We start from the raw sequence: 13895 nt of genomic DNA, 5'->3' as shown, positions 1-13895 counted from the left end.
AGCCTGTTTTTTTGTTGTTTTTTTTTTTTTTTTTTGGAGACAAAGTATGTCATCTCAAAACTCCAATAATCTGCAATATTTATGTAGGACTTTCACCTTCATTTATCACTGTTACTAGAGTGTTGGTTTTCTGTGGTTAGTTTCGTGCTTCTCTTTCACGGTGTTACTTTTCACCACATATTCAGTGATTCTTGTTTATTTAAATGTTAAGTGGCATTGAAATTCTACATTGGTCATTACTGGTTACTGAGGTGTATTTTCTCAGGACAAATGATAATCCCTACTCTTCCTGTTTTCTTGGTCTTTTTCTTTCACATAGATGGCAGTTACAGATTCTTCTGTTTTCAAGGGTTTCTGATCAGTCTGATTCCATTTGATTTCCATTTTCTATAAATTTCTCACTGGCCCAGTTTATTGATTGTGCCCTTCTCCAAACCCAGTGCTATCATGGATTTATTCTGATTTTAAAACTTAATGTTTCATTTCAGAAGAGAATGGGAAAGAGAAGTAAAAATCCAGTTCAGATTTTTTTCAGTTTATGAAAGAAAAATTTTTCTCCCCCTGCAAAGAAGTCATGGCTATTAGACATAAAAGACACTCTGAGGGTGCCCCCCAGCTTAGCATGAGCAGGACCTCACCCAGGGTCATTGTCTAGATGAGGTTCTAGCGACTCAGTGTCTGGACCTCAAGTTTGCACATTCAGTATCACCCCCCTTGTCATAATAGTGTATAAACCTTGATGCCAGTGTATTTATCTAAAACACAGGGGTGCCTGGGTGGCTCAGTCAGTTAAGCGTCTGACTCTTGGGTTTGGCTCAGGTCACGATCTCACAGTTTCTTGGGTTCAAGTCCAGCATCGGGCTCTGTGCTGGCAGTGGAGCCTGCTTGGGATTCTCTGTCTCCCTCTCTCTCTGCCCCTCCCCTACTTGTCTAGTTTTTGTCTTTCTCAAAATAAATAAATAAACTTAAAAAAAATAAAACAATAAATAAAACACAGTGACCTACCTCTTCACTGATTTCACCTGTAAAACAACTGCGTGAAATTTATACACAGAACTGCTTCTTATAAGAATTTAAACACATTTTGCATTTAATTTTATATGCAGGTATAAAGTCATAAAAAAATTTTTAAATTAATATATTTTTTTTTAATTATTTTTTTTAACGTTTATTTATTTTTGAGACAGAGAGAGACAGAGCATGAACGGGGGAGGGTCAGAGAGAGGGAGACACAGAATCTGAAACAGGCTCCAGGCTCTGAGCTGTCAGCACAGAGCCCGACGCGGGGCTCGAACTCACAGACCACGAGATCATGACCTGAGCCGAAGTCGGCCGCCCAACCGACTGAGCCACCCAGGCGCCCCTAAATTAATATTTTTAATTTTAGAATCACCAAATTAAAGGCAGACTGTCCAAGATATTGCTTGAGAAATAGACATGTCACAAAACTAGAACATTCTGCGTGGCCTGGCCTGTTGGGGCAGGTGATCGTCAGAATCACAAGCAAGATTATAATCACAAGGTGGTTGGGTAAACTGAGAATCAGAGCAGGAACAGCGAGCTGAATAACTTCGGAGGTTACTACCTGAAGGAGCTGGAGAGTCACTAGGGTGATACCTTGTCTCCAGGAAAGGCTCGTACCCACTGAGAGCACCGCAGTCTCCCTGTCGGTTAACTGGAGTTCTCCCAGCCAGAGGACACGACTCAGCTCTGCTGTCCGCCTGGCTCCTGTTTTCCATTGTATCCTGGCAGCTGCCTTCTGCAATTACCACATCTTTACAAAAGTGGCACAGCCAGTTCTGGGATCCCGAACTTATGGAGGTCACTCTACCTCTTACCCCCTGAGGATCCCACTAGGTGGCCAGGGCTGCGTCTCCTGTTTTGGGGTTACAGGTGTCCTGAGGTGATAGGGGTCCGTTACCCAGAGACGGGTACAGATGGTGCTGAGAAAGACCTTATAGTGTGGATGTCACTCCAGCGAGCCGGCAATGAGTGGGTGGAGTGCTGGGTGTCAGCAGTCAATCCTTTTAGGTTCAAGTTACCAGGAGGGTCTCACTAGAGTTGAAGCCACTCAGCTCCCCTGCCCCACCTTTTGAGATAATACTGGTGCCACCAACTCAGCTCTCCATTGACTTTATTTGCAGAAAATTGGCTGCACAGAACTTATAAATAAGGTTCTTTATGAGAATGAAAACATGATATACCATTCAGTTATTTATATAATGTGCAAAAGGCTGAAATAAACACTTAAATCTGGAATATTTAAGATATAATATTAGGTAAACACAGCAAGCCTTCCTTTGAGATTTCCTTTGGAGGATTTGGGTTTTGTTTTTTTTTTAATAAATTTGTGTTGTGTTTTTTTAATGTTTATTTATTTTTAATTTTTTTTAATATTTATTCATCTTTGAGAGACAGAGAGAGAGACAGAGCATGAGTGGGGGAGGAGCAGAGAGAGAGGGAGACACAGAACCTGAAGCAAGCCCCAGGCTCTGAGCTGTCAGCACAGAGCCTGATGCAGGACTCGAACTCACTGACTGCGAGATCGTGACCTGAGCCGAAGTTGGACGCTTAACTGACTGAGCCACCCAGGAGCCCCTGTTTATTTATTTATTTTGAGAGAGAGAGAGCGAGAGCGAGAGAGAGAGAGAGACAGCACACACTTGCAATTGGGGGGTGGGGGGGAGTGCAGAGAGAGAGGTCAGAGAGAGAATCCCAAGCAAGCTCTGAGCTCTTAGTGCAGAGCCCAACGTGGGGCTTGATCCCATCAACCGGGAGATCACGACCGGAGCTGAAATCAAAAGTAGGGCCCTTAACTGACAGAGCCACCCAGGCGCCCTTGCTTTGGAGAGTTTGTCTTCCAAGAATGAGTAGACCAGAATCAACGTCCCCCTGTCTTCCTTCTGACCAGCCTCCATACCCAGGGAGGTCAGATATGCCCACCTTGTTCTCCCAGCTGCCCTGTGAGAGACAAAAGTGGTCATATTAGGAAAGCTGCTGCCTGCTGTATGCTGGGTGCTGTCCCTGGGGCTTTCTGTGGCTGCTCCTTGAATGGAGAACACTTGTGTGTCTTTGCAGCTGTGAGGATGACCTCTCCGAGGACAGAGACGAGCTCCTGCACGGGATTTCAGAGCTGGACATCAGCAACTCAGACTGCTTCCCATCCCAGCTGCTGGTGCACGGGGCTCTGGCCTTTCCCCTGGGGTTAGACTCCTACCATGGCTGTGTCATAGCGGCTGCCCGCTACGGCCGGGGCCGGGTGGTCGTGACCGGCCACAAGGTATTATTCACCGTTGGCAAACTGGGCCCCTTTCTGCTCAATGCCGTGCGCTGGCTGGACGGGGGCCGCAGAGGCAAGATCGTGGTGCAGACAGAACTGAGGACACTGAGCGGCCTGCTCGCAGTGGGGGGCATAGACACCAGCATCGAGCCCCATCTGACCAGCGACGCGAGTGTCTATTGCTTTGAACCCGTGAGCGATGTGGGGGTCAAAGAGCTGCAGGAGTTCGTAGCAGAGGGCGGGGGACTGTTCGTTGGAGCCCAAGCCTGGTGGTGGGCCTTCAAGAACCCTGGAGTGTCCCCTTTGGCTCGGTTCCCAGGAAACCTCCTCCTCAACCCCTTTGGCATCAGCATCACAAGCCAGAGCCTCAATCCGGGGCCCTTCCGTACTCCTAAAGCAGGGATCAGGACCTATCACTTCCGCTCCACTCTGGCCGAGTTCCAGGTCATAATGGGCCGGAAGAGAGGGAATGTGGAAAAGGGCTGGCTGGCAAAGCTGGGGCCGGACGGGGCTGCTTTCCTCCAGATCCCCGCAGAGGAGATCCCTGCCTATATGTCTGTGCACCGGCTCCTGAGGAAACTGCTGAGTCGCTATCGGCTCCCGGTAGCAACGCGAGAGAACCCCGTTATCAATGATTGCTGCAGGGGTGCTATGCTCTCCCTGGCCACTGGTCTGGCCCACTCGGGAAGCGACCTCTCTCTGTTAGTGCCAGAAATCGAAGACATGTACAGCAGCCCCTATCTGCGCCCCTCGGAATCTCCTATCACCGTTGACGTCAACTGCAACAATCCAGGTAAGGAATGGGGGCAGGGAGAAGGAGAACTCAGCATGGGGGGCCGTGGGGACGGGGCCTGATGGCCTCAGAAGGCCATCGCCACCCTTGGCCGTGCACTTTCCAGGAGATGGGGGTTGGGGATTTAGGTGACATTTAAGCACCTGAATCAGGGCGGCATGAAGGGAGGGAGGCGGGCGGAGCTCCCGAATGGGCTGTGGATGTGCTGGACGGAGATGGCGTCACGGAGGAGGGATAAAGTCTGCCCTTCTGTGCGTCGGCAGGCACCAGATACTGCTGGATGAGCACCGGGCTCTACATTCCTGGAAGGCAGATCATAGAGGTCTCGCTGCCTGAAGCTGCTGCCTCTGCTGATCTGAAGGTAAGGCCGGGCCCCATCTCCCGTGTGACGCAGAAGCCAGAGGTCCTTGCTGTCCTGGTTGCCAGTTAAAAACCCTACTGGCCTTGTGAGGCAAGGACTTACCCCATTTTAAGGGTAAGACAACTGAGGGGGCAGGTGGATTGAAAATATTGATCTAGTACACCTGGAACTAATGTGACACTGTGTGTCAACTATACTTGGGTCGATCAGTAGATCTGATGCATTGTGGAGCCCAGGACTCAAAGCTCACCAATTGCTAGCTCTCAAGTTCTGTGCCTTTCATTCATGTCCTGCAGTGGGGAATAAGAAGGGCAGCAAACAGGAGTGCCTGGCTGGCTCACTCGGTACGCAAGCGACTCTCAATCTCAGAGTCGTGAGTTCAAGCCCCACGTTGGGCACAGAGCCTACTTAAAAAATAATAATAATAATAATAATAATAATTTAAAAAATAAAATGCTTCCATTAAAGTAAAATAAAATAAGGCACCACATGGAGGCATCCCGGCATACAGCAATGTTCAGTCAACCGCAGTTCCCTCTCCATGCCCATCTAACCTCCCACTGGAGCCCAAGGTCTTTCTACCTCTTCCCTGTGACACCGAAGACTGTTCCTGCTTCCCTGTTCCACCTTCAGCTCTGCCGCTGTCACACACACATATCACAAATTAAGTAGCCATCCTGCTCAGCCCCCTTGAGAGTTGTGACAGGTAGGGTCTGTTCTGTGCCTGTACCTCTCCTGGAACTCTCTAGCATCAGCCTGGGAGAACCATCCCAGGACTCTGTGAAGTACAGGGACTGCTCCACTGGCCCAGGAGGGGGGCCCCGGAGAACAGGAGGAACTGAATCTATCCTCCAGGCCATCAGCCGGTCACCCTGCCCTTCACCGGGCCTCCTCTCTAGTCAACAAAACGCAGAAGTCCGCAAGGTCCCCTCTGCCCCATTACCAATGCCAGAATGGCCACAGTGAAATAGGCAACCCAGTATCCTGTGGGTCTCAGAGACACCCAGGGGCCCGGGAGTCGGCCCTCCTCAGCATTAGCGTGTGGGTTCCACCTGGTGCCCCTCACTTCAGCGTCCCTGGGAGGACATTACACGCGGTTCAGTCCACGCGGCCCTGAGGAATGATGGAATTGCATGGGTTTGGCACACATGGTTCACGAATGGTGGAAAAACTGGGCTTGCGTGGGATCATGGCCCAGTGATCCTGACTGTCCCCACCTCCTGGGAGCCTTCCCTTTCCACCTGCACACTCCCCGAAGTGACTCTGGGCGGGGGGGATCTTCTGCTCCAGATACAGATTGGCTGCCACACGGATGACCTGACCAGAGCCAGCAAGCTGTTCCGAGGCCCGCTCGTGATCAACCGGTGCTGCCTGGACAAGCCCACGAAGTCCATCACCTGCCTCTGGGGCGGCCTCCTCTACATCATCGTGCCTCAGAGCAGCAAACTGGGCTCCGTGCCCATCACTGTGAAGGGGGCTGTGCATGCCCCATACTACAAGCTAGGTGAGCGAAAGCCGTGGGGTGCACGCCTGCGGGAATGGGTCGTCTGGGGCTGTTCGGTGTAGGAAGAGAGACACGTGGGTTGGTAGAGGGAAGGAGAGAAGGACCAAACCACATTCATGGGGAGGGACTTCACAGAAGGAGAGAGAGGGGATGTGGTTGTTCATGACCTTGCTGTTCTCCGCCTGGGCTCAGGTTGTATCTTTTCACGTTAAGGGATTTGGGAAAGTGAGTTTCAAGCCCCACGGCCTCTCTTCCCAGGGGAGACCTCGCAGGAGGAGTGGAAGAGGCGTATCCAGGAGAATCCAGGTCCCTGGGGAGAGCTGGCTACGGACAACATCATCCTGACCGTGCCAACCGCCAATCTCCGTACCCTGGAGAACCCTGAGCCATTGCTTCGCCTCTGGGATGAGGTGATGCAGGCTGTGGCGCGGCTGGGGGCCGAGCCCTTCCCTTTGCGTCTGCCCCAGAGGATCGTCGCCGACGTGCAGATCTCAGTTGGTGGGTGCCCCGGGCGAACCAGCCCTCTGTGCGCGCTCCCCTCGGGGCCTCTCCTTTTTTTTTTTCCAACAGCCATCCAGTGGGCGGCCAGCTGGTTAAAAATGTTTTTCTAGCAAGACATATAAGATGTAAGTCTTGCCATATAGATGAAAAGGGGGAAAATGGATCTAAGAAAAACAGATGCAGCCATATCCCCCAACAAAAAATGGGAAACTACCTAAATGTCCAAAAGTATGGAACGGTTAAGTGATATATGGTGTGTACCTTCAACAGTCATTGAGGAAGATATTTAAAGTGATCTTTTGATGGCAGAAAGAAATATAATGGGATTATGTGACACAAAAGCAGGCTACAGAACTATATGAGCAGCACATTAAAATATGTAACAGTTGACAGGCGCTTGGGTGGCTCAGTTGGTTAAGCGTCAGACTTCAGCTCAGGTCATGATCTCACAGTTCATGAGTTTGAGCCCCCATGAGGCTTTTCACTCTCAGCCTGGAGCCCACTTGGGATATTCTCTCTCTCCCTCTCTCTCTCTCCCTCTCTCTCTCTCTCTCTCTCTCTCTTTCTCTCTCTCCCCCACTCCCACTCTCTCTCTTCCTCTCTCAAAAATAAACATAAAGTAAAACATAAAAGTATGTAACAGTTGAAGTCAGCATGTCAAGAGAGGTCTTCAACAGCAGGAAACATTCAGAGAATAGTGCCAGGCTTTCACAGCAGCCCCAGCAGGGGATGTCAAGGAGAAAGTAAAAGTGGCAGAGGGTCTGGACCTAGGTCACAGTTGTTGGGAGAAGGAACTTAACAACTTTGAGAAGACACTGAATGAAGAGATCTGTGCCAGGGGGTTAAGAAGCCTAGAAAAACCAGGGTGGGTGTAGACATTAAAGAACGATGGAAATTTCTCTGGACCCCAGTTTTCTTGCCCTCCGGAGATGATCCCTATAAAGTAGTGTCAATGTGGGCAACTCCACATCTAAATATTGAGAAGGGGAAACCACTGTCAGGAGTTTTTCAGTTTTGAGAGAAGGGTATAATGAGACAGGTTCACATGGACAGGACACTCCCACAAAAATAGAAACTGAAGAGGAACACGAAGGGCTGTCTGTAACGTGCATCAGTCCTGCAGCCACACCCTGTCGGGTGGGAGTGGGGTGGGGGCACCCATCCACCATGAGAGGGGGGGGGGAAGCCCAGGTGGGTCTTGTGTGGATCGTCCTTCTGAGCATTACGGTTTCTGGGAGTCCTGGTACAGATGCGTGGGGAGCATCCTAACCCTTCTTCCTCCCTCCTGCGGCCCAGGCTGGATGCACGCAGGGTACCCCATCATGTGCCATCTGGAGTCTGTGCAGGAGCTCATCAATGAGAAGCTCATCAGAACCAAGGGGCTGTGGGGCCCCGTCCACGAGCTCGGCCGTAACCAGCAACGGCAGGAGTGGGAGTTCCCCCCGCACACCACGGAGGCCACCTGCAACCTGTGGTGTGTTTATGTGCACGAGACGGTCCTGGGCATCCCTCGAGGCCGCGCCAATATTGCTCTGTGGCCTCCGGTTCGGGAAAAGAGGGTCCGAATCTACCTGGGCAAGGGTCCCAATGTGAAAAACTGGAATGCGTGGACCGCCCTGGAAACGTATCTCCAGGTACTGGGCAGCAACGGAGGGGGTTGGGAACCTCCCACTCAGGGGACCGGCAGCGCAACCTTGTCAGGTGACGCTCTAGTGACCCAGGAGACCTGACGGAGCCCAAGTGTGACAGTGCTATTTGATGAAGCCTCCCAGTGGACATGACTGCCTCAGCCCCACCCTCACACCATGATTCTGAGGAGGTTCAGTAGAGTGGATAGAAAGCACCACGAAAGCTTAAACTTGGTAGAGGCGAAAAGAGTACTTAAGGACAGTTACCATCTCTGGCTTTAAACCCAGACGTACCTGAGACTGAAGCCAAGCCGTGCCACAGAATAGCCCTCTAAAACCAAACACCCCCCCGCCCTGCCCTCCACGCACAAGATATGGGATGGGACCTGTTGTTTCCTTACAGGAGGCGGATCTTCTCCCTGCCTCAGTTTCTCCCTCTTAGGCAGTCCCAGATTCCTCACTGGCCTGGACACGAGGTTGCCCCTGCCTTTGAACTACTGTTCAACACGCCAGTTCCCTCCCCGCGGTTGCTGGGGCAGCTCCCAGCTCACCGGGCAGCGTCTCACCACCTGGGATTCTGGAACTCGGCCTCCAGCCAGGCACACTCTATTCTGGTTCTTGCTCTGTTCGAATCCGCTGCCCTGAGAACAACAGTGAGAGTGCCTGCAGACCTTAACCTTGTCGTTGGGCCGCTTTCACCCCAGGGACAAAAGGTGCTCACGTGTGAAATCCAGCTGACGCTGTTCCAGAGAATGGCTAATGTCCGTCCCAACGGTAAAGCGCCATAACCCAGCCTCACGTGGGCTGTTGCCAGTGGCCTCAGGACAGCTGCCTTCTCCTAAAACTATGTCTTACGTAACTTAATTCTAGCCACCTAGACTGTACATAATCTTCTGTGTCTATAGGACTCACCTTCTTTTCCCTAAAGGCCATGTTCCTAGCCTTGCAGATTGACATAGGCCTGTGGCCGATGCAGGCTAACGTCAGGGTAAGGGTGGAGGTTCCCCAACTATTGGGGTTTAACTTTGCAACTGTTGAAGATACAAGGATTTTTTTCCACGTCAGCCTGTTTTGAATCCTTGTGTGATATCCTGTGGACGCTTTCACGATCTAGTGAGCTACATGAATAACGATACTGGTGGTAAATACTGATGATAACCTTTACAGTTATTACCACAGCCATCATTTATTGAGTGTCTGCTCGGTGCTGAGCACCGTGCTAGCTCAGAGGCCCTTCCGAAGATAAGATCAAGGATGGCCCATGAGGCCAGCAGCCACAACGGGAGACAGGGTCAGTGACAGAGATGAAACTTGTGTTTCAGAGGTTAAATACATTAATTTACTGTAGTGTCTGCTGGGCCTTCTTTCTGTGGATTAAATGTCTCATCTTGCTGCTGCTTTCTCTTCCCAGCTACAGGAGGCCTTTGGGTGGGAGCCGTTCATCCGTCTCTTCACTGAGTACAGGAACCAGACCAACTTGCCCACAGACAATGTTGACAAAATGAATCTGTGGGTGAAGATGTTCTCCCACCAAGTGCAGAAGAATCTGGCTCCGTTCTTTGAGGCCTGGGCCTGGCCTATCCAGAAGGAAGTGGCTACCAGCCTGGCCTATCTGCCTGAATGGAAGGAAAATATTATGAAATTATACCTCCTCACACAGATGTAAGGAGTGCCCAGCGAGGTGGCAGGTAGAGAGGTTTGGGGAGGTAGGCAGAGATGGGGATTCAGTCCTCGACCTCTGTCTCTTAGGGTCCTAGCCTTGCCCTCTCAGCTCCCTGCCCCTGTAACTGACTGCCCGGCTCCATCCCTAGAAAGTGGGTTAAGAACACAGCAAAAAGGAGAATCCTAATTTCTCAGGAGCAAGGCCTTCTGTTTGTGAGTCTCGTTCCTCTGCTCTCAGCTGTCAGATTCCCTCCTGGCCCTATACTGGCCTGGTTCTGAGAGCTTTGACACCTGCCTTCATGCCAGCCCTTGGCTCACCACTGGGGGCCATGGCCCTTAGGGGGTGGTCCTCATTCTGACATCCTGAGGACTCTCTGGTCTTGTATGTTTTGACCAGCTGCTCCAAAAACCTGACCCTAGAATCTACTACAGCACAAATTTACCAGGATAACCAGATAGTTCCTTGATATTCTGTGTCTTAGGTCGTTTTCCAAGAGCATGAGATGCAATCTAGTGTACCAGAAAGAGCCCATAGCTGGGGTTAGCTCTTGGGAAAGTCACTGTAGCTCTAGGAGTGTGAGGTGAGGACAGAAATCCCTGCCTCACAGGGTGGTCGTGAAGACTCAGACCAATAGCTCTGAAGAGGCCTGCAAATACAGTACTTGCACGTCTCAGAGACTGCTCCGCGTTCTGCTGGCCCACGGAGTAGTGAGCTTAGTACGTCCTCTTTTCTCGCCACAGCCTGGAGGTTAAGACCATCATCTCTCACAGCAGACTCCTTGCGTCCAAACCTGGTTCTTCCACCTGTTAGTCACGTGACTCTGGGCAAACTGCTTATACAATGGGATCTATTTCATAGAATTATTGTGAGGATTAAATTTTAGCACCTCTAAACGGAATTGGGACAGTACCAGGCAGTTGGCAGGTACTGAGAAAGTGTCAGCTTCTGTTGTTACTGTCTAATGAATTCGGTATCATTGTAGAGCTAGACCGCCCTTTTAGATGGCATTTACAGATGGCAGTGTGATCTGTCCCATCGCATCCTACACTTTATACACCAGCCTCTGAAAGCATTGTGGAATCTTGCTTCAGCATCTACAGGATCCACAGGCTCTAAATCCACAGTGGGGTTTTAATAGCTACTTGGGGTTTGGTCTCTTCATTCAGTTCCACCTTTCAGGTAAAAGCCCTTCCTTGATTAGATCAAGAGTGGAAGTCACTTGAAAAACTAGAACGAATCCGTGAGGGTGTTTGTCTAGCAAACAATGGGCACCTGGCTTAGTGATGGTGTCTATATTTCCAGAGTGGCACAGATTCCTATCGCTGCCAGAGTTCCTTACCAGTTTGGCAGATAAAGTCCACACACACAGAGAAATCTTTATTTCAGAACCAGCTAACTGGATATGACTGACCCAAATTTCATTTAATTACAATGCAAAGACTTTCTTAAGTTTTCTTCTGATCTTATTCACAACCTCCCATTTTCTGTGTAATTTGAAGTAGAGTTGAGGCTCTGGGATTAATTCGTACACCCAGCCAGTTTCCTTTAGATCACTTCTATTCATTTAGTTGTTTTAATACACTATTTTATTCACTTTGTTAGGAACTGGGTGGAGGCATAGGCAATAAGATTGGACCCACAGAGTATTCTTCTGTGGATTCCTTTATTATGTCATTTCTCAGTCCTAGAATTATTTTCCTCTATCATGAATGTCTTCCTCTAGATGCTTTAAACGTAGATGTTGGACGTTCATTCAACATTTGAAAAAATCCTGTCAGTTAGAGGGTTTTTGAGTGTGTGCCAAATAACATACTTGTTTTTTGTTTTTAATATAGATTAATTTAATCGTCACAATAATCTGATGAAGTGGAAATGTATCGCTCCCATTTCAGGAATAAGTGAGCTGAATTTTATGGAGATCAAGTAAAGTGCCTGAGGCTACATTGCTAACAGGTGGTAGACCTGGGATTCGAACCAGGGCCCTCTGATTACAGAATGGTGTTAGTAACGAAAGTGCTTTGAATAAGCAAATCAGTGAGTAAATGAAACCAGCCAGCAAACAGAAGGACCTTTATGTCCTTCTTGCCAGCTTTTTGGCTGCTTGTGCTCACCCCCCATCCAATTTTATCAGAACAGAAAGTCCCTTTGTTTACCCCAAATGCCAGTTCAAAGCAAGAATCTACGGTAGGCTCCTAAAGTGTTTCCCAAAGACAGTGTGGGTCTTTCAGGTTCAGTTTATTCAGGTTTCACACATTATCTCTAGGGCACCATGAACGCATTCTAGTAGCTTACTGGGTTTTGAATGATGGGTTATTTTGGTAAAGTGCCTGACTCCCAGAAGTCCCAGACATTGCATGTTCTCAGTGAGGAAATCAGATTCTTAGTCCTCTAGAATAATATTTGTATGCATTCTGGCCCTCTTTAGTTCATTTTTAGCATTGCGGCCCCGGGGACCTCTTAATTATATAAAGCTATTCATGTCACTCTTGTGTCTAAAAGCTTCCAGTGGGACTTTGAATTTAAGATGATGAACTAAGCATATAAGTTTACTTCCCCTCCCTCCCCAGGCCCCACTGAAATTGAAGTCAAGAAATGCAAAAGAGGATTGACACATCTCAGCAAAGAAAATGGAACAGATTTGATAATAACTGAAGAAGATCTCAACACATTTCTGGAAGAGAGAAGGTGGATGAAGCATGATAATGAATGAAAGAGTGAAGGTGTCTTTCAGACAGAATAGAAGCTGATCTGAACAACCTAATCCCAAAGAAACATGAGCACCTGAAGAGTCTATAGAGTTATACCTTATACCCATTGTAAATCTGAACCCCGTCCTATCCTACCCCAACCATTGTGCAGAACACAGGCAGTATTGCGATTGGTACCCATTAAAAATCTGTTGTTCTTGTTGTTGTTGTTGTTTGTACAGAAGTTGATTAAGCTGCCTGAGGAGAGGTAGAAGTTGGTGCCCCAGAATAAGATTTCTCTTTTTTGGAAATAAGTGACTCCCCACCCCCCCAGTCTATCAGCTAATTCTCTGTCAAAATCCCTCTGCAAATGCCCAAGTGCTTCTAGATCCAGAAGAGGCTTAACTAGAGAAACAGACCCAGCCATACAATGGCAGAGGATACCCACGCCAATTCCTATAGAAGTTAACAGTTATATTGATTCTTAAATGCAAACGGTCAGCCCAGTAGTTTGGGCATTAGGAGGTGGAGGGGGAGGACCAGGGGAGAAGCATGTAAGAAAAATAACCAGTGAGAATTGGGAGACTTGAAAAATACAACCAACTCTAGAGGAAACAAAGTGAACATGGTGAACAAAGTGAACATGAAAACAGAAGGCTACAAAGGAAAGAAAAACTGGATAAAAAGAGCCCTTTGAAAGTGAAATAAAACTACCCAAAATATTCAGTAGACAGGCTAGAAAATAAAGTTGAGGGCAACTCCCTAGATACACAACAAAAAGAAACAGTAGAAAAAAATGAAGGAAAGAGATCTAGTCAATCAATATCTAAGCATTAGGACTTTTTGGAAAAGAGAACGTACAAAATCTAGGTGAAGAAATTTTTTAAAAATTGAAGAACAGAAAGAACTAAGTCTCCAGATGGAGGTACCCTGATACCACCTATATCTAGACACAATCTTGTGAAGTTTTGGAATATTAAGGAAAGAGGGAAGATATTACAAGTGCCCAAAGAGAAAATAAAGTCATCATAATTAGCTCAACTAAAAAGGGATGAGAAATAGACTGGCAGCAGATTTTTCATCAGCAACGCTGAGTGCTAGAAGCCAATGGAGCAGTTTCTTCCCTTATGGGAAATATTTGGATCCCGGATAACCTAGCAAGCCAAACTGTCAAGAGTGACGTCAAAATAAAGACATTTTCTGACGGGCAAGTTTTCAGAAAGTCTACCTACTTTGCACCCTTACTAAGAAAGTACCTTGAGGAAGTTCTCCAAGAAAATGAGGAAGAAGACCAGGAAAGAAGAAGAAATGGAATCCAGGAAACAATGGACCTCACCTAGGATGTCTCACTCTACAGTGACAGTTGTCCAGCAGGATGCCTCACTCTAGAGTGACAGTCCAGCAGGATGTGTCACTCTAGAGTGACAGCTGTCCCAGCAGGATGCCTCACTCTAGCAGACCCATTTCAGATGAGAGCA

General features: G+C 48.5%; 1 protein-coding gene across 4 annotated transcripts in view; it reads left to right on the top strand.

Moving 5' to 3' along the window:
- TCAF1 (TRPM8 channel associated factor 1) overlaps positions 1-12639 on the top strand; it is a 53650-nt gene extending 41011 nt beyond the window's left edge. For 3 of the 4 annotated variants that reach the window (XM_053896817.1, XM_053896818.1, XM_053896815.1), the window contains exons 3-9: positions 3079-4073; positions 4337-4434; positions 5725-5938; positions 6197-6436; positions 7736-8073; positions 9479-9729; positions 12298-12639. In XM_053896817.1, coding sequence (XP_053752792.1) covers positions 3079-4073; positions 4337-4434; positions 5725-5938; positions 6197-6436; positions 7736-8073; positions 9479-9729; positions 12298-12307 — 2146 coding nt within the window. In that variant the 3' untranslated portion in view covers positions 12308-12639. Of the gene's footprint in view, positions 1-3078; positions 4074-4336; positions 4435-5724; positions 5939-6196; positions 6437-7735; positions 8074-9478; positions 9756-12297 lie in introns of all 4 variants that reach the window. The other variant, XM_053896816.1, reaches the window with a different exon arrangement.
- Positions 12640-13895: the final 1256 nt, after the last annotated feature.

The sequence above is a fragment of the Panthera pardus genome, unplaced genomic scaffold (genome assembly GCF_024362965.1).
Source record: "Panthera pardus isolate Hobbes unplaced genomic scaffold, ASM2436296v1 HiC_scaffold_8, whole genome shotgun sequence".
Classification (NCBI taxonomy): domain Eukaryota; kingdom Metazoa; phylum Chordata; class Mammalia; order Carnivora; family Felidae; genus Panthera; species Panthera pardus.
This window is presented reverse-complemented; position numbering and strand designations above follow the sequence as displayed.